The sequence below is a fragment of the Aulostomus chinensis genome, chromosome 9 (assembly GCF_037954235.1).
Source record: "Aulostomus chinensis isolate RoL2024-O1b breed Wild chromosome 9, RoL_Achi_v1.0, whole genome shotgun sequence".
Lineage (NCBI taxonomy): Eukaryota > Metazoa > Chordata > Actinopteri > Syngnathiformes > Aulostomidae > Aulostomus > Aulostomus chinensis.
The window spans coordinates 4,700,298-4,725,050 of NC_141328.1; the positions used below are offsets into that span (position 1 = coordinate 4,700,298).

The 24,753-nt window shown below is 43.0% G+C and overlaps 1 protein-coding gene across 8 annotated transcripts in view; it reads left to right on the plus strand.

The window, feature by feature from the left end:
- The window catches only part of magi3a (membrane associated guanylate kinase, WW and PDZ domain containing 3a), a 140,305-nt gene that overhangs the window by 70,280 nt on the left and 45,272 nt on the right, over positions 1-24,753 (plus strand). For all 8 annotated transcript variants that reach the window (XM_086213251.1, XM_086213253.1, XM_086213250.1 and 5 more), the window contains exon 2: positions 18,951-19,067. In XM_086213251.1, the coding sequence (XP_086069377.1) occupies positions 18,951-19,067 (117 nt within the window). The remainder of the gene's footprint in view (positions 1-18,950; positions 19,068-24,753) is intronic.

Sequence of the window (24,753 nt, forward strand, 5' to 3'; positions counted from 1 at the left end):
ACTAGAGGTCACACGCACTCTTTGTACCTCCACGAGGCAGTGTGACATCATCAGAACTGGATCATTTCCACTTTGGAAACACTTCCTCCCCAGCCTAAGTTTCATCATCAGACCACATTTAATCAAGGCATCACAAACCAACCAGCACCAGGGATCACGTCACCTCCTCGGTGGAGGTAACAACTCTCCCCCCACTCTGCAGGCCGGTGTTTCAGATGGATTTTACCATTTTAAATGTTTATTTTAAAGTGAACACAAACAACGTTAAATGCCACAAACACATTTACAGCTCGACCTCTCTCAGGTGGCAAGGCAGTCACATACTGTTGGTATTTATTGCTCCTCGAGGTAGGCTTTAAACTTTACAAGCAAAAAATATTCTATGCTCCACTGTGATTTTTCCTCATAATACTGGCATATAATTATATGGGAGATCTTCAAAAGAAAACAATAACACAATAAGTACCTGAAGTACCAGCAGTAATTTCAGCGATTAACGATTTAAAAAGGGGGGGGGGATCAGTACAAAAGCCACTGGAAGGCTGGATTGCAGACCTCTTCGGTAATTTCATGCAACATGAATGTAGTGGTCAGCTTAAAGTAAGAGAAGTGTGACCTGTTGCCTGGTTGCCAGTTCAACACCCACTCTGGAAAGATAATTTTGGGTGAGCAAGGTGAGATGGGGATTAGGTGGCCTTGAGATGTGAATGTGATCCTGCAAGTAAAAGTGAACCACCCTAGACTGAATTATAAAAAAAAGAAACTACTCTGATCTTCACCATAGATTAAAGGGTTATTCCCTGCCCCACCACCCCACCACACACACACACACACACACACACACACACACACACACACACAAAATCTGCCTTTTTGCATAATCCTGCTGTTGACAGACTACTAGATTTACAGACAGGTGAGGAAAAAGAAGCTTCTTGGTGGAGGTAATAAGTGTTTATGCGTGCAGCCGTCGCTCGGCGCTGTCACTCTCGTCCCCTCTCTCTCTTCCTTCAGTGCTGCCAGCGCCAAACTTGTTTTTCACAGCACTCGACACGTAAGAGCAGGGTTGTTTTGTGGCAGACACACTTCTCCACGCTCAGAGATGGCAAAGCTTTAAGCTGTCAAAAGAAACCTGGAGGAGTCTGTGAGGAGATTACTGAAGAGGTGAGGAATGCTTGTCTCGGAATTCATGGCAGCGCACCTCCAACCTCAGCTGTTGACGATGGACTCACCTGCTACATACGGGGCTCTACAAGTAGTTTTCTTCATCTCCTCCCTCTATAATTATCATTTTCACCTAATTCCATGTAATTTCTAGTATTAGAGGAGCATTTAGGTCAGATAATTAACATGTAGTGAGTCAGAGTGGAACTTATCAGAACTCTAAAACTCCTGGACGGGGAGCTGTGGTGAGCTGTCTCCCTGACGTCATTCTAATGATACAGACCTATGAATCAACAGGGAGAGGACTCGCCTCTATTAAATCAGCTCTGACAAAACGGTCCCTGAGCAGCACAACAATATGACTCAGCCTCTTGGGCTGGGTGTTGCTCTCCCTGTGCTCTCTTCAGTCCTGACAGAAAGCCCCTTATATATATTCAAGATGCTAATAAAGCAGCTCGGAGCTTTGCTGGATCATTTTGACATTTGGCAGAGGAACTAACGTTTTTACGTTTTCTTTTCAGCGTATAATCGCAGCTTCTTTCTGTACCACTGCAATGCACCTATAGGGAGGAGCCATGTTGTGTTTGCAGAGTTGCATTCTGTCTTCCGTACAGCCGACAAACATAGACTCACGCTGGGATTCTTCCGTGTGTTTATGGACTGAAAGTTGGCTGACTCAGACGGACTTCATCTTGAAACAGCAAGGGCACAGGTGTCCATTTTGACGGACCCCTACCACCACCACTGACACCAGCCCCACCACCCCCAATTCATCCGTCAGGCCATAGGTCATGAGAAATAATTATTTATTAAACATAACAAGTAGCATCTGCTGTATTCAACTGGAAGGCTACAAGTTTCATTCATCAGAGAGTGCTACAAGAGCAACATGAGGTAATATTCATTTGGCACTCAGTGGTTGTAGGGGGAGTTTTTGCCTCTGATTCTTTGTACCTGCTCTCTGGCGTCTGGCTGTTAAAGCCTTTTCATCTGCGATGAGTGACTGATGCGGTTGCCCTCTCGTCTCTGGACATGTGCCCAGCTTTTTGAGCAGCCTCTTGTGTTTGCCTTCAAAGAGATACAGATAAATCATGGACTAAATGTCAGTATCCAGTGACTGAGCAATGTCTGTCAGCGTCACTAAACTAAAGTCATACACCTAGCCTTGTGCAAGCAAGGATGTCATCCTCAGGAACGGTTCCCACCATAACTGGTCATCTTCTCTAACCACACACATCTCTCAGTAAGAGGGATTTAAGGTGGACATGAGGCTGAAATGACGAGTCCTGCCAGCTGACTCATTTCAGTGATAGGTGCGTGTCCTGTTCTGCAGCCAGAGGCTCTTGCACATGATGGATGGATGTAATGCGGGAGAGTGGTTTCTCTTGGACAGATGGACGACAGAGATCAGCTGGTTGTGTATTTGTGTGTGTGTGCGTGTGCGTGTGTGTGTGGAGGAAATAGTGGATACACCATTCCCTGGACTTGGATGAAGTGTTTTTCTAGGCACACACTCTGTTGATGCTATGGAGTGATGGAGTGAAGGACTTGTCAAGGACCGCAGTGGTGAGATGGATGAAAGGACCTGCAGATCTTATAGTTGAGGAAGTGTATTGGCTCAAATTTAAAAATGAGTTGCCCTTGAAGTGTTGGTTACAATATCATCTCATTCAAATATTGTTTCCTTGGCAAAACAATCTCACCTCAAGGTGTATTCACTAGCTAGCACATAAACCTCTTCATCTTCCTCGTGAATGAGTCCACTTGAGAAATTATTGAATTGTACATCAGTGCTACACAATGCTATCCTTGAGCAAACCCTTGCATTACAGTACTGATATAATGGTAATTATTTTAAAACAATCACAAATCATAATGAATGCACAAGTTTATAAAGCCTTCAACTTTTCTTACTCACTGTGACCAAAAAAGATGTTTATATGACCTAAATAACTATAGAGCACCACGGAGGCGACATGGATGATATTGTACTACCTAAATCTTTTCATAAATATTCCTTCAGATCTGCCAGACATAGGTCCTTTGATTCTTGGATTCAGGTGACCCAATGACCCAGAAAACACTTAACCCAGGACCTGATCCAGATTACCTTCAAAAGTTAATCACATCCTTGTAATGTTATCTATATTTCCACCAACTTTCAGTTAGATCTTTCCATTAGTTTTCCGGACACATGCCAGTGATCATGTTACGTATTAATGACCGCAGGATGGCATTTGAAGATATGTAAGTTAAAAACTGCAGTCGCATCTGGGTCACCAAAGGATGCACTCAAGAGATCTGCAGCTGAAATGAGGAACTGTAGCTCCTTGAGGTGTGCTTTCCAACACAGTGCCTTCTGCTCACTTGCGCATAATTTTAGCTGGCGTGCCGAAAACATCGCTGCCGATAACTCCAGCCCATAAACCACAGCACATGTCCAGAGACGGGGAACAGAGCTAATACCTCTACCTGACTACAGCTTTCTTATCAGCAAATGTTCCTGCAGTCATCATCATGTACATTTGTTTTTTAGCTCTTTGTAAAAGTGTAACCTATTTTTTTTATCCTCGCAGCATCCTTTTGTTGAATGGAAACGGTGGCAGTGTTTGTATGTGTTAAAGAGAGAGAGAGAGGGAGGAATAGAAAACGGTAGAGCAACTTTTGTATCCCGTGGGGGTCTCGCTGATGCATCGGGCGGCATATTGTCAGTGACAGCCCAAGTTATTGGGGCTAAGAGCGCATCACTTTACTTGCTCTGCAGAACTGTAATCCACTGAGCTGCATACGCTTCTGCTGCTGCTCTGGAACTTTCGGTTTGAGTCAAATCAGAACTGTGTTTCATCTGTATTTTTGACTTCAAACAACTTTGGCAAAAGTGGCCAATGTTCTTATCACGGTCCTCTGACTAAAATTGCTCTTAAGGGTGGTAAAAGTCTGATATGAATGTGATTGTCTGTTTAAAGATGCAATGCTGTTAAGTGTCTTTCATCTGTTTCTATTGCTCCTCTCTCTCTCTTTCAGTTGCTTCAGTAATACACTGATTAATTTCTCCCCATGCGGCTTCGTCTATTCTCTCTGATCCACTGATCCCAACGGGATGTAAAGATCACACTCTATCATGTAGATGTGATGGAAAAGATTGTTCAATGCTTTGATCTCCGCTTCTAATTCAATCTCTCTGGAAGCTTTTGTGTGTGAATGTGTGCATATGTTAGGGGGTAATTTTGCTCATCCACAGGTTTGTGTGTTTAGCAGGTGCGTGCGTGTTCAAGGTATGATCTGTCCTGGGGTTTTCGTTTCCACAGGTAAGAACTAACTGTGAAGGTCAGCAAGGATTAGTGGTAGTTCTTTGATAACTGCTGTCGCAATGCTTGAATTTTGATAGAATACCCTAAAAATACTTAAAGTGCAGAAAAATAAACACCGCTTCGAGGGCATACGGTTTAGTTAGTTACCGTGAGACAAGGCTATAACATGACATTGATTAATTCTAATCCTTGAACTGCCCTCTTGAAAATGTGGTGTTTTTGTCTGCAGTGTCCTGTTGCATCACGTGCGTATGAGCTTGTTTGTCATTTTCACTTGCAAAGTATTTCCTGCTTTGTTCTTTGTCCACCAAAACTGGTTTCAGGATGACAAAAAAAGACTATGAGTCAGAGGAGGTGGGGCTATGTAGCTACTGCACTGTCAGAGAGATGAGACCAAGGACCTGCAGCTGGTGCTGGTGGTGTAACGACTGCAGAAAATGAGCATTAAAAGAGTTTCAGATATGAAGTATATTTCCATACTTTTGACAGGACTATCTCTTAGTACCTGTCAAAAGCCTTCAGTTTTGTCTCCGGATATTTTACTTGCTGACAAACCATATAACAATAGTCATGTCTGGGAGAGATAAAAGCATAAATGACCTTTTCTGAGATTAGAAGAAATAGCAGATCTTTCAGTTATGTGAAGTATTTCTACACCACTTTGGTCCCCTGACAGTAACACCTAGGTTGCAGTGCTCTTTTCAAACAATATTATATAAGGCCTACAGATTAGAGGAGGAATATTTAACTGCTGAAATCAGAATGGAGCATTGTTGGACTAATTTTTTAATTTAAGCAAGACGGGGTATATTAGCTCTCATCCTCATGGCTTGGAAGTTGAAGCGCCAATGCATTATTGATCCCTGTGTAACATGTGAATAGAATGAAAGGACCCAAAATAGACCCCTGGGGAACCCCCACAAAAGAGAGGAGCATAAAGGGATGAGGCATGTCCAAGAATGGCACAGAGGCACACCATTGATGCAAACACTGGACTTAAATTGGAGGATTAAGACATTGCGGTGTCAAAGACTGAACTGAGGTCAGGGATAGTTTAAACGGCTAACAGTCCAGTGTCAGCTGCAGGCAGCAAGTCATCAGTGACCTTGACCAGGGTCGACCCCGAAACTGGGAAAATGAACTCTTTCATTGAAAAAAATGTGATTGTTGTATATAAAGGAAATCTGTCATGTGTACAAAACAAAACTTTAAAAATGTCATCTTGAAGATGGCTCTAAAATATACTGTGGACAGAAGGTGGCTTTAAAAAAGGAACAGCTATTGCAAACAGAAGCAGGCTTTTGATGATTTAGGGTGCTGAAGGGAGCCTCTCTTTCTTTTATGTCACAAACCAGACGGCCTCTGCGGAGCAGATAAGCCAGATGAACAATGAGGCGAAGAGGAAAAATGCTCGGAGACAGACGGACAGATAACCTGCCCTCCTGAGCTCTGCTGCATTCTGTTTTACTATGTTGAGCTGCTTGTTTATCCAGTCAATTTATCTTGTTTGTATGCCTCAAAAGGATTTCGCCTCACAGTTAGAGGGTCAGAGCTGCACATTGAGAGTGGACTGGATCTGACTGGGTAATGAAAGAGAAACCAGTAGCAAAAAAAGACAGGGGCTAAAGCTTAAAGACACCTTCTTAAAAATGCCCTTGTAATCCTCTCTTCTGTCTTTTCTCTTTGTAGTTGTGTATCTAGTTGACATACTGAATACATGACCGATGCCCTCGCGGTATTGGACAGAGGTCTTCATGCCTCGTTAAAGTTTGTCTTGCGGCGTTGACCTCTTTTTTTTTCATCTGTTGTTTCTTCTATTCTTTTGTTTCAGTGGCTTTCTGACAGGCAGACTCCTCTGTGGGGCACGAGCCAGCGCTCTATTCTCAGCGTATGGTTCTATATTAAACTATCAACTCCCTGCAGTGGTAATGAGAACTTACTACGTGGGTGCTCAGTGCATGAATGAATGAACATCAGCACTGAATGATGAGCTCAGTAATGTGAATCATCAATATCATTGCCAGACTACGCAGCTTGTGGCATCACAGCTCCCCTCATTGGTGAAGTCCGCTCAGCTGTGACTGTCATTGCTTTCAAGTTTAATGATAATTTTGGGATTTGTAAAACTGGGTTGGATTTGGGTTGAAATAAAACTCCACAGCAGTTGAGTTTTATTTCATTTTTTGTGACATTAGTTTATTCTAAACTGAGAAATGAAGCATAGCCTAGTTTTGTCTTGTATTACTCTCTTATTTTGAATTTTTCCTTTCCTTTGGAAGGAACCGAATTGAATCTGCTCAGAATTATTGGCCTTATGGTGAGGTTAAAAGAAAATACACCAGGATTTATTCCCCGGGCAACAAGAATGTTTGTGCAGAATTTCATGGAAAAAATGTCCCACAGCCCTTAGGATTTCAGTCTGGACCATGCTCACAGACAAGACACCATGGCAAGACATCGCCATGGTAAAAAAACAAAACAGAATTCTTTGACTACAGGTACTTGCGCCAAAAAGAGGACAGGAGGGTTGAGGAAGCCCAGCCTGCTCACAATGACTGCAGAGTGTCTCTTCATGGTCCAAAAAGAACAAATAGGGCTCAACCTTTGCTTTGTTTCACATTTTTCTTGGAACGTCTTTCTCCAAGCCACAGTAGGATTAGAAAGAACCGTTTCAAGGTCTCTGTAGGGGAAAGACAACTTAATACTTCAGCCATATACTGTCACACACTGTCAGATTGCAACATCTACTCCTCCTATGGAAGAGTAGCCATAATTTTTCCAAACGTAAACCGACAAATGTCAAGCATGGGCCATCAGCGCACTTGCTCACACGCCTAAAGCCAGAACCTTAAACGAATCTCGGACATTTCTTTTCTTCTCACTGAAGCATAAAATATTTTCAGATGGCCATGAAAGCACTGTCTTTAAGCTTGTGTTTGGGAACAGAAATGTCTTGGTTGTAATTATGATGAAGAGACACATGTTGGTAAATGTCCCTACATCTTGCTAACAATGTGTAAAAACACATGGCTTTTTCTGGGGCTGCAGCTATTGATACTTTTTGTAATCAAGTAATCTATTGATTATTCTGGCAAGTAATCAGGGAAGAAGTACTGCGCATTCTGCAGTTTTTTTGATTACGTTATTTTTGCTTTATTGAAGAGCAATGGTACAAAACTAGACAAGTCTCTTAAATGGACAAGTATGGAATTCTAATGTAAAAGTACTATGGAAAGTAACTTTACCTTGACTGTACTTTTACATTTTTTTTAATTTACTTTTTGCTGAAGTGAAAACAGGGTCCTAGAGGGGATTGGTTCATCAACGAGCCAACGTTTTTTCCTCTTATGAGTTTGCATGTCTGTAGTCAGAAATAAAAAATTAATACAAATATATATTAATTTTTGTATAACAAAAGTAATGAAAATGCTGATTTTTTAAAAAAAGGGAACAATTAAATGCAAGATTTTTAAACGTAATTAGGTATTTTTACATTGTGGTGCTTTTCCTTAAGTAAAAGTGTGTGTGTGTGTGTGTGTGTGTGTGTACTGCATGTGTGTGTATGGAGGAACTGCATTGACGCAGAGACACTGCAGCTGTGTGATGATAAATTATATCAAATATTAAACTGAAGCTTATCAATACTCTGGTCTGAAAGTGTCCACCCTTACATGAAAAAAGCAAAGTACTGTTCAGATCTAAACCAAGCCCTGAGGCAGAACTTTTTCCTTGAGGAATTTTAGTCATCAAATTACTCGAGTTGCTCGTGGAATCATTGTAGCCTGAGTGTATCATTTCAATTTCAAATGATAGTGATCATGGTGAAGGAGCCCCTCAGCAGAGGAACTGGTTTGACTAGGTTCTTTGAAGTGGATGCTGGCTACCTCTTTGTTACTCTTTGATCTCAGACTTTAATCTATTTGGTAGAGACTGAACAGGTTAAAGTCTGAGATCAAAGAGGATTCACCGAGACATCAAATTCCCTCATGTCAGTCATCTCAGTCATTCATGACTGACTGTCATGACTCAGATCAATTCTTAGTGATCATTCAGACAAAAACATGTATCAGGACCTGCAGAACATTTTGTAAGTAGTGTGGCAGACAACTGGAAGAAGACAACTGTCGCCCAGCTATCAATCAACACATACCAGATCGTCAAGCTTGAGTTGAGATACTAAATAGAAAATTACCAAGCAAGACATCATGGATCGCCCTAACAGTTCAAGCCCCCCAGCAGTGGCCCCAAACCAGCACAGGTCCTACTTGCCTGCTGAGGTGTCCCCCCTGCTAAGGCGACCACGAATTATGCCCCTGCGTCTAAGGACCCTGTCACCAGCAGAGGTGTCACCCAAAAGCAGGTCCTTTTTGCCTCCTTTGGTGTCTCCTCGGCTCCAGAAGCCGAGACATGTGTCTCTACAGTGTGGGTCCCGTGCACCATCACAGGTGTCCCGCCTAAGTTTGCCCCAGTTGCCACGACAACCGACACCCCCTGAGAGCTGCCATTTGGCATTAGAGGTCTCAGCGCATCTAAAACTGTATGCGCCACCTGAGGTGTCCCCTGTACGCAAGCACCCAAGACATATGCGTCTAAATCTTGGGTCTCATCCACCAGCTGAGGTGTCCCCCCTAACTTTGCCCCAGTTGCCAGGACATCTGACTCCACGAGATCGTGGTCAGTTGGCAGCTGAGGTGCTCCCCCTACTAAGGCGCCCAAGGCATATGCCTCTTCGTCTTGGGTGCCAGTTGCCATCAAGTGGGTCGGCCAATAACAGGTCTTGCTCACCTGTTGAGGTGTCCCCTCCACTCCAGGAGCCAAGACCTCTACCGCTACATCTCAGGTCCCAGTCACCAGCAGAGGTGCCCCCCTGCTGCCTAGACCAGCAGCTGACACAGCTGCCTGTGGATGCTGAGACCCATTCTTCAGCTGAGGTGGCTCAACAAGTTGTGCCCCAGCTGGATACAAGCATCGGGAGCCAATCACCAAGGGAGGCTTCCCGATATACCAGCTCCCAGGTTGTCCCTCATGTGGAGTCCAAGCCGGCTCCAGCTGAGGAGGATCAACAAGTCGGGTCCCAGCTGGAGAGAGAGGTTTCTTTCGCTGAAGTGGATTTAGAGGTCGGGTCCAAGCCAGACAGCGAGATTGCTCCATGTGTTGGGGTGTCCCTGCATGCCAGCTCTGGGTCACCATCTGAGGTGTCCCCCTTCACAGAGTCCCAGTCGCCAGCAGAGGCTGGCGTAAAGAACTCTAAAACACATACCACCTCTGAGAATGTGCAAGAGGAGCGAGCCAGGCTACTGATAACTTCTCTGATGGCACGGCTGTTTGAGCGCCTCCCTGCCAAAAGTAGAAACTCTCTGCAGATGGGGGACATGATTCATTTTATTAACCATCTGTCCAGCAAGGTGCCGGAGGAGGTCAGCAACTCCATTAAGGACTTAAAAAACATTGAAAACATGGAAAAGACCCTCAAGGTAGTTGCCAAGGACCTCCTGAAAGACTTTAAAACACCAGAGAAGTTATTCAAAGCTGCCCAAGCTTCTGATGATCCATCATTTGCTGACACATTGTTTCGACACTTGAAGAAACACATCAGCAAAGCTCAATCAAGGAGCAACATGATGTATGATTTCTTGTGTAAGGCCTGGGCTCTTACCCTTATTATTTGGCTGTAACAAGGACCATCTTGAAAGGGACAGAAAGACTGGTTTAAAAAGAGCCATACCAGCAAATGGCATGCCAGTTTCCAGCAACATCAGTAATGTTCCCAGTGGACTTTACAACTTCGGTCTACTAGATTGCAGTGGGCCCTGAGGATGAGCTGGTAACTGAGTCAAGGATTAATTTAGGAGGTCCAGCTGAAACCTGTCCCAGCCAGAGACCACCGGAATGATGAAGATATAACATGATGATGTCATCAGGAGAGCTCACGTCATTTTCATGGACAGGATCCAACATGGCCTCTTCACTCAGTTGCCATCAGGCAGACTTACAGAGAGCTTCTACACACAGACCGCCAGCTGAATACGAGCTTACTGATGCTGCAGTTATTCATATCGTATTATTGAGGGCAGGGAGAAAGGCCAGTAGGAATTTCATTGTACTGTTTTTACTGTACACATGACAATAAACTTCTTGAATCCTTAATAATGAGGATGATGATTGAAATGTTCTCTCTGGTCTACAGAGCATCTGACATTACCATTTGCTCCCTAAAGTGATTTTTTTTTTCTGTTTTGGAAGATCAAGAACACCAGAATATGATCATGGAAAATGCAAGATCTCATTGTGCATTAATATACAATTGTAATGAACACCCCTGGATTCCTTGTTGTGATTCCTATTTGTCAGAAAGTCTTCCTCAGTGAGTTCAACTCTCAGCAGTAATCCTGAGCAACACTTGTTGACTGATGAACAGCTTGTGGTACAAATGTAATATTAGATATTGCTAATTACCTTCATTTATCAGTGCTAAGATACTTTATGTAGGTTTGATTAGGTGCTGATATGGAGCACACCAGCACTGGAACGGCATTGATGATCATAAGCCTGCAACATTTAGCGCGTCTGTATTATGTAGTAAGATCGTTCTTTGTCAACCGTCTGCTGAGATTTGATTGTGCCTTTCTGCCAAGGGCGCAGGGATAACGCCGCTGCCACTAAAGACACGGCGAGCCCAAAATAGTATTGTAAAGAGCCATTAAGGATGCTGACAACTTTGGATTAATTAAGGACAATTTGTAATTTTAAAAACTCAGCTTGTGCAGACTGACCTTATTTTGAGATGCGGTCGCTCCAATTGCATTTGAAGATGGGTGAGAATAAAAAGTTGAGTGGAGACTTCAGGTTCAGGTTCGCTTCATGGAACATATCTCATCTCCACCTCCGTCTACTATTAATTTCTGGGGTCTCTGCAGCCACTTATCAACTTCACATTGAATTATTTTTTTCCAGCTATCAGTTTAAGGAGTTGTGGAAAGGTCAAAAGAGCTCGTTTTAAAAGAGAAACAAAATCTATCTCCTTATGTTACGAGACGGCAATGTACTTTAGTTAGCACCATAATAATAGATTTATTAATTATAACGCCTGGTCTTTTTTGTCTATTTTTGTCAATAATTGTGTCAAAAAATTCCCTATGTGTAAATAATTTACACCCCTTTTCCAGGAGAAGTAGAACTTTCAAAGTTTGTCAAGTAGTTACCATTCTTATGTAATTAAATACCTAAAACTGTGTGTTATAAGAAGAAAAGGACAAAAACGGAATTGAATTTTCTTCAACTTTCTTATTATAACTTCTTGAAAAGTGCAGATTGAAGATTTCTAAGATTGCAGAAATCTAATTCAAAGTCTTTTACAACAACTGAAACAGTTTTACATTTGTGGAGCTTTCTGAGTCCATGTTACAGACTATTATGCTGTCAATAGCCAGGTGTTTTTTTTACTTTAGCAGTGGTAGTCTCAAAAACAATTCCTGTCCACCTGAAGACAGAGACCCACATGACACACATCACACATCCAAGGTGTGCTTTTGTGGAATGATCCATTCACAATGGCAAAAACTACAAAAAAACACGCAAAATACACAGCAAAAAAAATAGCAAAAACACAGTGAAGAACTCGATCAAAAACACACAAAAATTGCAAAAACATGTCTAAATCGCTTCAGGAAAAACTTTGATTTACAAGATTCAATTTTACTTACACAGAATATACCTCTAAAACTTTCCTAAACTCCAAGAAACCGCACGAAAAGTTTTTTGAATCCTCCCCGTCACACAAACGCCGCCTACTGCTGCCGCTCGTTTCTTCCCTCTCCTCACACGGCACTCAGTCATTACCATAATGCATGTAATATCGTCAGAGAGCCCCGTTTCATAGCTTTCAGGGGCAGTTTGAATGATTACAATTGCACGAAGTAGCAAGGAGTTACGGTAATTCGAAATTCACTCGCGCCAGTTTTGTTTTTGGCAGGCATTTTAGAATTAGTTTTAGTCTCAGTCTTTTGGACTAAATGCTTCTTAGTTTTCGTCACATTTTAGACATTTCTATCCTTGACAGTTTTAGTCGACGAAAACTCAAAAGGTTTTCGTCAAATATCAAAGATACCTGTACATAAAAGATATGTGTATGTACTTAATCGGCCAATACAGGTGTTAGAATGAAGCACACTGAAACTGATCTAACTTTCAAAGGTGAGTTTTTCCCCTCTCTTTCTTTCTCTATCTTTCACTTTTATTATTTTGTTGCAGACGCAGACAACACACTGGCACACAATATGAGTATTGTATCACAATAAAATAGGATTAAACAAAAAAATAAAAGCACACTTGACTTCCATATGAACGACCATATGTCCTACATATTGGCTTTAGCTGCTGTTATTGGTTAAAGCATCCACGTGTGTTGCTTAGAGGTGTCTGAAGACTCCGTGTTTCCCAGTCCCACAAACACGGGTCAAAGCATTTCACTTGCCACCCGTCCACAAATGGACAGGGGTTTTATTCATAACACGCTAAATTAATAGAAGGGCTGGTTTAAACGAGCCATCATTAGCAGGGCTCCTGGCAGCCCCATTCATTCTAGCTTTAGCATGTAGCACTAGGAAGCGGTCTCTGCACCACGGGGAGGTGGAACCACCACCACCACCACCAAACTTTAGGCTTAATACAAAAAAGAAAATTCATCACAGGGCTGGCCTCACATTGACTAAAGCTATGCTTTAATCATCCCTCTTTTTACGACCACCGGACACCGCTGTTGCTGCCATGGTGTGTGTCTCGTCCGCTGCAGACAGGCCCAGACTGTGTGTGTGTGTGTGTGTGTGTGTGTGTGTGTGTGTGTGTGTGTGTGTGTGTGTGTGTGTGTGCGCGCGCGCGCGCGAGAGAGAGGCTTTTCGTGCATGTGTAGTGATGATGGGGGCGTGACCATTAGGACCAACAGCTCCAGCTGGCTCCATTCTGATGGTTGAGATGTTGATTGACATTGCACGCATGTTATACTTGGCGGGAAAAAAACGCATTTTTGGAAACTTTGATCGTCCACCCACTCACAATTTAGTCTCATTCTTGTCAGACGAAAATGTATAGTCACATCTTAGTCTTTACAGGCCTTTGGTGACGTTCGTCTTAGTCTCGTTTTCGTCATGGAAAAAAGGGGTCTGACGTTGTCATTTTCGTTTTCGTCCAGCGTGACGAAAACAACACTGACTTGCGCAGTGGTGATCCCTGTGGTTTTAAAAGGGTTGTCATGTTCAGTGAATATCAGAATTTTGAGATGACAATCTGAGATTTTTGTCTGTTTGGGTCTGCATTTCCCCAAACGGGAAACAAATCTTCTTGTAATCTTATTCATCTCTGTCATTCCCTGGTAGACCCTGTTCGGATCTGGAATGAATTTGCATCAAGTACTCTGATTCCACGTGTGAATGCACTTAAATTGCTTTGAGATCTGATGGTCGGGCGTCTGCTAAATACATATTAGACTCATAAAACTGTTGCTGTAAAACACGCGTGGCTATTCTGACAGCAAAAACGGTTTCAGTTCATTTTGATGGTTAAATGTTCCGCGGTGTTGTCAACTTCAATAACTCTTCATTTTCTTGTTTCTCTTTTGAGTCAACAAGTTGAAACATTAATAGCATCTGGACCATTTTGGGAATCACGTTGGAAAAAGCTTAATGAAGTTAAACAACCTGGACAGTTTTTCCGTGTTTGCATACTCAAAGAGATCAAAGGTGTCAACTCACAAAGTGCCTGCAGAGTACTGCTGCATTAGACATGATACACAGGTAGTCGTGTATGTTATGCAAACTACATTGAAATCCCACCTTGCGTGTTTTCTGTCTGGCTTAATCAGACTCATCTGTAAGTTAATTTCCGTCAAATAGGCGCATGAGAGGCATTGCTGCATCCAGCTGGACTGCCTGATTGATGCAAACAGACATGACATCCGTGTGTTTTTGCAAAAAGACTGGAGAAGTCGGACCTGATCACACGTGTTCTCCCGCACTCACGATGAAGATGAGGGTGTGGAACGGGGTTCTATTCTCCCCTGGCTGGATCCAGATCCACCAAAGATGCATTTTTTTTTTCCCATGGCAGGTCTGAGCAGGCACATAGTTCCCAATAAACAATTGCTTTCTGCCATAAACAATAACTTTCTGTCTGCCTGTCACACAGAATGAGGCGGGACGTTCTGTTGCCCTGAGCTGCCAATTAAAGCTAACAAGGTGGTAATGAGCAGATGGTGGGGGCTTTCTCACTGTTTAAAGACAGAGGCCACTGTCAGAGAATTGCCTCATTAGACGCCCACTGACACCCCTGCTGGTGACATTTCCACATTACTTCCGCTCTCATTTAGAAAAGAGCATTGTGTCTTTGCAAACTCATTGTCATTTAACTGCATGTTCACTGGGTGGCTGGGTAAATATCTTCACTGATAGTCAGTCAGTCAGTCTCGCCTGGGTAAACTGAGGCTACGCTTGTGTGCTTAGACACGAGCTGCGAAAGGCAGGTGTGTTTTTGCCTTCACGCGCAGAATACAGATGGTTTCACTTCAATTCTCAGGACTTAATTTGCAAGGCAATTTGCCTAAAACATGTTTCACTAATTGTGATTAAATGTAGCCAAATAAAACCCCTCATTATGTTTACAAATAGTCATGGACTCTTCATTCTCCGTTCTCTGCAAAGTGTCAGGAGAAGAAGGAGGGTGACCTTTGTCTGCTGAACCTGACCTTTAATGTTGGGTTGAAGTTCATGTTTCGTTTCCTGAATTGTTTCAAACAACAGTGCATTGGTCCCAATCTGGTTTGAATTCCAATTCATGCATTTATGAATCAAAAATCATTTCATACAACTTAAGATCAATTAAGTTGGGGAATTAGTCTTTCAACTCCGCTGTAAAAGAGTAGTATTGGCCTCAGTAGACATTCCAGTAAGTGTCTTAGAGAACTTTTGGGCAATGATGAGCAGCAGCATGTTGCTTTATTGAAATTTCAGTGTGTCACAGCACCGAATACAGGCTCGTAAACCCAAACAAATAGATTAGGACGGAGTCGGAGTGAGGGGTTTTTATCTGCTGCGCTGAAGACATTACTCACATGACCTGAAAGTGGAGGCTTGTGATATGAGTGGAGGAGTGCAAAACAAAAGGTTAAATTGCAAAGCAGTTAGAAGAAAGGCAAAGGACGAGGTGCAGAGGAAGGTTGATAGATATTTGGAAAGTGATCTCAAACAGAGGTGTGAGCAGCCCTGTGGGGATCTGCCAGACCTGATAAATCTCCACAGCGAGGGAGGCGAAGAGGCACCGTCAGAGATGGGGCGATAGAATAATGATGAAAAGAGGAGCGAGAGACGGGGTGATTTTCACGTGTTTTCCCATGCATCATCGTTACTCCTCTCTGCAAACATCATCGCCCCCCACCCCACCCCCACGCTGCCCTTTCTCTGTTTTTAATCATTCTTTATCCTTGAACTGCAGCCCCTCCCCCTCCCCCCACCATACCTCCCTCCCCACCCGTGTATGAGAGTGTCTAATAGCCAGATGAAAAGACACAAAGACTTCCATTGTGTCCCACATGCCTTGAACAACCAGCCTGGCAGGCCAGTGATGCGCTGCCTTGTAACCTAGCGGGAAGCTGAGGGTTGCTGCTCCCTCTCTTCCTCCCTCCCTCCCCTCTCTCCCTCCCTCCCTCCTTTGCTTTCTCGCTCCATCTATGGAGATATGATGTAGCACGCTAACTCAACCTGACAGGCGGGCCACAAAGACTACCCTGTTATAAGCACTCGAGTGGGAGGCTGCTTTGGGCAAGGGAGGTGATTTGAATGTGTTTGTGTATATGAAAGAGAGGGGAGAGGGAGAGAGATGGATTTTGTTTACCCAGTGGAGTATTGACCCTTTTAGGAATCCTGCGGTCACAATTAGTAACTCTGACAGTGAAACCAGCTGTGAGTGAGTCCAGGTGGATGCAGGATGACTCCCAATCTCCTGAACATGAACCTGAACCAGTAGTGGAATGAGGTATTATTACTGATGTGTGTTAGAATTTGAGGTTTTTCATGTCTCATAGCTTCTGGGAACATGCACCACAGACCTGCGGCTTTTCAGCGATGTGTAGCGAGACCCAGCTTTTGTTTCCTTGACCTAAATTCCTCACATTCATTGTGCCAGCGAAAAAAGTTACATAATGGAGAGCCATGCTCGTCTTTCGCCCGGCTCTACTTCTGCCATACTGTGGTTACTGGATTGTCGAAAGCAGGCAGCGGTTAACAGCCTTAAAAATTCCCAAATCCGAATTATTAGCGCACATTTGCTAAGGCAAACATATAAGGATGTTGAGTAAGAAAGACACTTGATGCTTTCATCAGAAATATGTTCCAAACCACTTTCACAACACTGCCCAACTGCTCTCCTGGTGGCAGTTATTTCATGGCCTGAGGAAAACGAGAATATTTTTGAATAAAGTATTGGCAGTAGTTTATGTTGCCCGGTTGCCAAGTTTACCGTTCCTACTTAGAAAATACTGTTTGGATCATAGGTGCGCCTCACTTTAAAATTCTGATTACTTTTACTTGGGGAATATCTCTCTTTAAACCATGCAGTATAAATACATTTTCTTATTCATTTTGTCTTGCCAATTATTCTAGTTTGAAAGAGGATTCATAAATGTGTGTGCACGTTTGTGTGTATGCGTGTGCGTGTGTGCGTGTGTGTTGACGACCAGATTTGAACGGAATTTGTGAAATGTTTGATATTGAAGTTGTGAATGAACTCGCACTTGATCGGTGAAGTAGAGAAAATTAAAACTGTCAGGCTCACAGTCCAAACACTGCGCTGGAATATTCATCAGCAGATAAGCCAACAGCACATTTCACAATCGGGAGAAATCGTGTATTTACAATCCCTCGCTGGGAGAGGTATAATGTCGTGCTGACTGATGTTCCTCGCAGCAGATAATTACTTAACACTCATCTCATTTGGAGGCCGGATGACATTAATCACAGCTTGGATTTGCCTTCAGTCCCCGTGTTTGTGAGCAGATCTACACTTGCGTCACACGACCCCGTTCGGATCTGTGTGTGAGGTGTCCCGAGTGATCCGATCCTACAGGTGTGAACACACTCGTGAAGGATCCTGTGCTTGAATGGAGGTATATGCTGATTTATGTGCATGGTGGCATGTTATTATTACTCCACTGTGATGATATTAAGAGAGCATCAAACATTTGGGGCGGCTCGGTTTGTCAGGAACCCGATAGAGAACAGACCCAGTCGATGTTGTGTGATGTTTTCTTCCTCCGCCTTCTATTTCTGAGACAAGGAAAGAATCACTTCGCCTCTCGCTCTCAGTAAGTCAGTCCAGGCTGCTTGGAGATGCACCTGGAAACGTATTATTTCCTGTTTGTCATTATTTAAAAAAAAAAAAAAAAAAAAGCATCATGCAGTAAATCAACATACAGATGACTCTATTTCAGGCAGCACGGGACATGGGACAACCCAGGAAAGAAAGAAAAGTAAAGGAAAACCAACAATAATTTCAGTGACGAGAAGAGCACCAAAAAAAAAAAAAGGCAAATAAACCAAACAATGAGTTTGGGCTTAGATTTCTTATTTCAGTGCATTTCTTATGTGTAATTGGGTTTTTGTTTCCTGCAAAAGGGAGAGAGCACGAACTCAAGAAAAAAGGGAGAAAGTGGTAGAAAGGTTAATAATATTGCTTGCCTGTTCTTTTGGAGACTTGCAGTAATGTCAAATGTGAGCTCAGGTAATCAGAGCTGTCCACTTGTCATCAACTCACCCGGCAGTCGGGATGCATCTTAATTAGAGGTTGGTTTACTCTGCTGATTGTGACGGTGTGCGTCAGGCAAAACAACACAGGAGGTAGCGGATGTGCAACAAAACTGGGTTTTCATGTGGCGTGTTACAAGTTCCAGGAAGGACATCTGTCAGAACACGTGGACGCTGGTGCACATTCTGTCTCTGTAAAGTTAATTGTTTTCCGCTGCCGTGCAACTTTTCCAGAATAAGTGTGTGTCTTTGATGTGCACACACACTGTTAAAAGTCCGTGCATCCCCTCCAGAGAAGGAGACTTCTGCCCGACACACAGCAGAAGCTGAGGAAGAGCACAACTGTTGCCAGCGCAGGGGAAGCTCTTTCTTCTCTTTCTCTCGCCTATATTTGATGTTCTCTAAAGTTTCACTGACTTTGCCCAAGAACCGACAGCCCTGATGCTGTGTTGCTGCTCTTTTTCATCCATGAATAGAACTCTTGTCATCTTCACGCCTCGCCTTCTCAGGAACAAGTAATTGCTGGCAGAACTCTCTAAACTATTGGTTCGGGGCTTGCAGCATGTGTTGTTGTCCGTCAGAGCAGCGTGCTGAATCAAATCATCAGAGCAGCTGCTTTATATAGATGCCCTCCTACATGATTTAATTGTTGGACTGACCCAGATTTCTCTGTCCTTTTTTCTTCTAGGAAAGGTGTTGAATACTGATTTGCGTCACTACCTCAGTCTGCAGTTCCAGAAAGGCTCCCTGGACCATAAGCTCCAGCAGGTGATCAGGGACAACCTGTACCTGCGCACCATTCCCTGTGAGTAGCATCTGCAGCCTTGGGCAGCTAAATGTTCTCTCACCGTCTGGGTTCTCATTTCTACTCTGACTATTTCACTCTACCTGTGTCATCCCACTTTTCCCTGCAACTTTTCCACCTATTTTTTTCCTCCTCGAGGTCAGTTTAGTCCATGACATTGATCAACAGAGCTAGATGGTGTTCTTCATAATAAACTAGAAAAACTTTGGTAGACTTTGAAATGGAAAGCAAACAAAATCCACTATGAATAAAATATTCTTTTGTAAAATATTCTTCAGGACTTCAGGGTTGATAGAAAATGAGTTGAGCGGTTTGATACACTTTCTCCTTTCATATGTTTAAATTTGAAAAAAAGAACTTTTGGAGATGAAATATTTGAAGCACTCAATGAAGAAAGGCAATTATTTGCACATTTTTGATTACAGTCAACCTCGTTTATCTTACCGTTACACATTTGAGAGTATTACTAACTTTTCATACATGACGTTTGTTCTTTATGAATATTGTGCAGTGCTCCTTTTTCGCCCCCCCCCCCAAAAAAAAACGGAAATAAATAACCGTGACAGAATGATTCTGCTTTCATAGCTGAGTGATTTTAAAATGGCCAACAAGGCCAACAGGCGTAAATGAAAGAGCAGCTGCAATTCTCAGGGCTGCACAGCTGAGTGTAAAAAATATGTTTGCCATTTATCACAGTTCCAGTCAATTATTATGTTACTAACTTTCTGCTTGCGTTTGGAAACACTCTTATTTCTACCAATTTGCATGGAATGAAATTAATTTTACAGGCATTTGTTAATGTTGAGTTTGTGTTCCAGTGATTAATTTATTGTTTTAATGAGCAGGGCTGTCTAATTTGTGATATTGCTGCATAAATCTGCACAAACACACAAGCGCGACAGGTCCTAGGTATCTTTTTCTGAGCTTATTTAAATGTATCTTATTTGAACCTATCTATTTTATTCTCTAATTTATTCAGTCAGATTGCTAGCACCAAGGCCTCAGGACTATGTTTCGTTCCCTCCTGTGCTCCCATGCTGTGTGAATGACAATAAATATCTATCTGTCAAAGACTTTCTGCAGGAATAGAAGGTACAGTGAAATTCATGAGCGTGCCAGGGCTTCGTGTGCACTCTTCTGACTGCCGAGGTTGTTCCAATAAACAAGAATCGAAGGGAGATCAGTGTTTTGAAGGATGTAGGTCACCCTCCGGAACAATAGGTGGTGCCACACCTCCTTACAGCTGGTTGCTGTTAGAGTTTCTTTCTTCTTTTTTTTCCTTTTTCATGTACTTCTGCTTCAGTGCTACTCACAGTGCTGTACAATGCTTTGGCACAGCCTTACATGGAAATCAAGGACTGAGCTCCCAACCCTTCAGTTATTACACGGTCACTCTACCCTCAAGCTTTTCTGTTGAATTCTTTTGGGAATTAAACAAATACAGACAACTTTGCAGTGCCGTTCATCTCACTGTCTGTCCAGAAACCTGGGTGCTGTTCACCTTCAGGTTAATACCACGGTGGAACCTGAAGAAGATGTATAGAATGTTTTGGCCAAAGTTTGTGGCTCATTGAAGCCTGACTACCTCTGTTCTGAGTTATTCAGGTCCAGACTGCCCTTGGTGGGGTTCATGGACCAAAGCTGGCCCACCAAACTTTCTTTATTGTGATTTTTGGCCCTCCGTCTGCAGAGGACTACTTTCGCCAAAAGCAACAAAGGTGCTCTTTTTCTAAACATCCTGCGCTGCATGTTGCTACAGAAGAAAGTCAACATCAGTGCTGTGAAAGTTGTGGCACGCTTCACCCATGTCAGACATCACAGTCTGGCTAACGTAGCTCAACACATGTTCCCTGTCTCCTCCGCTCAAGCACGCTTGCGAGGACGGTTAATCAACGTGCGCTGAGCCGCGCTGACCTAACGATGAGCCTAAAGAGCCACTCCAGTATGACGCCTCTGCTCATTAGCACAGCCCCGGTTCCATCTCAGAGTGAAGGAGGCATGACTTCCTTCTTCCTCCAGACACAAGAAAGCTTTAATAAGTGTCACACTTTCCTCCCACAAAAGTTGACAGGAGCTGGAGACGGTGCCAGTGGTCCAGGGCACCACGTAATCCTTTGAATCTTGGCTCAATTCCAACATCCAACTCTTACGCCAACTACTTCCCTCCTTTCTCTGGCATCATTTATCCGTCATGGCAGGGCAATCAGCTGCATGTGTCTCATTGGGGGATAGAAATGAAGAGGAGTAGTGGAGATGTAAAAATAGCACCCCAGATATTTCATCTTAGTAACCGCTCAGTTTTGATGGAACCTTTTACATTTTTTTAAGCTGCTGAAGGAAAACTGCGAGTTTGACGAACAAACTTTTTTTTTTTCTGATGAAGCAACTTTTTCCCGTCGCTCTGTCTGTAAAACACATTTGAGTAGCGAAATGCTAGTTTTTCCTAGCAAGCTTCATACCTCAGTTTTAGTCCAATATATTGGAATGGAAAAGGTTACAATCATTGACAGCAGCCTTTCTAATCTTTAAAGTAAATAGTAAAAGAAATCACCCAGAAAGCTCCCCACACGCTGATCCCGTCTGAGATTTGAAATCATCAATAAAGTTTTACCACCGAGCCGTTTCTCTTTATGGGGAGATGCACCAGCAGCGGGATGCAGACATGCTGTTCTTCAAAATAATCTTTCTCATTGTAACATTTGTGTTTGCCTTGTCTTGGTTGACAGGAGGAAAAATCCTCTGCCTGTGACTTTGGGTCTGATTTTTGTGTTGCTCATTGGCTCAGGAGGCTTTGCCAGACCACCTCTCTTCAAGGCCACCACGCTCAAGAGCATTGGCTGATTTTATTGCATTTCTCTTCCAGCTTTACAATCGACATCATCAGTAATTATTGTGTAGCTGAAGTGATTTTGCTGGCTGACCCAGACGTTAGCATCACCGCCGGTTCCCTCCACCAAAAGCCAATGTGGTTTCTGATTTCTTGACGGAAACCTGCTGACAAACAAAACTTTGCGCGTTTCCCCCCCCCCCCCCCCCCCACATGATCATCTCCACAAATGAATACCACTTTTTATGATTTCCAAGGTGTGAAAACCATTATTAAAAAAAGCTCACATGAACTTTGGATTGTGAAGCATTTGAGAAAGTTAGGCCTGTTTTAGAAAAACAAGTCGCTGTATGAATAGAGTCCATTTACCACTTTAGGGTTTGTGCTTTGAACAAACTACAAAACAGCATCGCCGTATGAGTTCACTGTTACCACAACAAGCTTCACACATCCTCTGATTTCAGCTTGATGGCGTTTGTAGTCTTGTCAAGCCACTTAGGAGCAATGGTTGCCTTAAGACACATAAACAGTTCAAAATTCATGAATGGTGTTCGCACTGAACCTTTTAGAAAATAGCAAATTGCGATGATTTTGACTGGTAAATGGCAATAAATGAGAATGGAATTATCGTTCTTGTGTAAGTATTCACATTTTGACCGAAATACATATTGAAAGTTAAAGTTGCGGGGATACGAAGCAGGTCGAGATGGTTTCTGCAGTCTGCAGGTTGGGGTATGTCTGCATCACCACAACCCTTCAGTCTTAACACAGGTTTTACTTTTCGCAAGTATCATAGTGGCCGCTATTTGGTCATTGCAGTCGGCAGCATTGTGATTTCAATTACATTTTGATACATCGTTTAGCCCCAAGTGCCACGTTTTATTCTGTAGAACAAAAACCTTCAAATAAATTGAGACCGTTTGAACCGTAAACCTTGTTTCAGGCATTCAACCAAAACCGCATTAAAAACCCCATTGACTTTGAGACGAGGCAACTGGACAATAACTTACTTCCTGGTTTTATGACTCCCTCCTTTACCTCTCTTTAGTTCTTCATGCTTTCCCTCCCCCCCCCCCCCCCCCCCCCAGTTCTGTCCAACCCTCAACTGTAATTATCATCTGCAAACCTTGTTGCAAACCTTGTTGGCCGTGTGTGTCCCTTGACTTCTGCCACCCACCTGAATCAACCTGCTCTGAGGGAAGCACAATATACCGCAGTTCACACCTAATGTTGAAGAGCTGGATTCTGTCATCAGCCCACTCCAACCCTGTAGACCAAGTGACTACTCCTACTGTATTCCTCTTCATTTGATTTGCTTCGGTGCTCCCATTCTGTTTTGTTTTCACACAGTTGTCTCATCTCTTTAAGGAGAAGCTTGTGAGGGCACACGTGCAAGAAGGGAAAATATTGTATTGTTTTCCAGGGAGAATTAGCAGCCAAATTCCATGTGTCTTCCTCTGTTCTTTTAAAAACTCTTTCTAGTGTCTGTCTATCCACGATAGCTGTACTGGTGTGAAGACTTTCTGTATGAATTCATCCATCTAGAACACAACAGCCTTTGTTTCCCAATTTTTCCGACTTTAAAAAGCTTCTTGCCATGTCTAATCCCGACACCTCCCGCTGTTGTATCAGATGGTTAAATTGCAATTGCAAATGCACAGGAGAGTCCGGTCTCCGAATCGACAACGAAAAGCAAAATAATGACATTTCTCATTCTCCTCTTTAGAGGAAAAAAAGAAGCTAATATTTCTCCCTTTGCTGTTTCTGCGTGCCTCGTCTGATTGCTCTGTCTGACAGAATAAAACATTATCTCTGCAACACACCGAGCTGTTTTAGATGTGATGGCTCACACGGCAGCCAGGATGGATGTTGACATAAAAAGAAAATGAAGAATGGGGACAGGTTCCTATTAAAAAAAAAAAAAATCCCTCGTGCCTGTGGCACAAACAAATAGAGCAATTCAGCTGAGGTATCTGTCCTGATTACAACTAAGATGATGGTTAGAGGAGCAGGCATGTTAAGCTGCGTAAAATCATTTCCATAACAATATGTTTTCAGTGGCTCTCAGATGAGAGCACCACCAATGCAAGACATGACACTTTTTCTAACTAGTTGTAGCAGTTATGGAACATTAACATTTAATGACAGTAACTTTGGGGGAACTGGAAAGGCACTGTGCCGGAAACAGCGCATTGTGTTCTACGTGCAGAGCAGGAGTAAATATTTTAGAAAGAGAAGTTTTAAAATAATGGGAGAAAATAAAAAAGTTGCAGCTGTTGACCTCGACCGTCGCGGCTGGAGAGAAGGGTTCCCGCTAGCTGCGAACATCTGTAATGTTATTAGAAATGAGGAGCGGCGCGGGAAGAAAAGAGAGCTGGAACGAGGACGGTGCAGTGGGGAGTGGCCGTGTGGGTTTGCAGTAATAGTTTGTGTTCACAGATTCACTCTTTGAATTCTTACAACAGGGATTTCCTTGAAAACATCCGCCATAACTGCAGCACTTCTCAGCACCACCAAGGAGGTTGTTTTCAGTGTCATTTATCCATCTCACTGTTAGCAGGATTATGCAAAAACTAGCAGGCGGACTGTGAAGAGACTTGAAAGAGGGTTGAGCTGTGGAAGTGCTCATTTAATTCTGGAGCAGCTTTTAATTATGGTTTGGAAACACAACTTTTTTTTGTCATTAGCATCGCAAGATTTAATTGCAGGAGCGTTTTGGGGCAAGAGAGCAACAAACTTGGCTGTTAGCAACGCCAAGGCAACCTCTGAAGCTCAAATCACGTGCTAAGAGATTTGCTCGGTGAGGCAGAACACAGAGCACAGTGGGATACGTCATGAAAAACACCTTATTGACCTTTT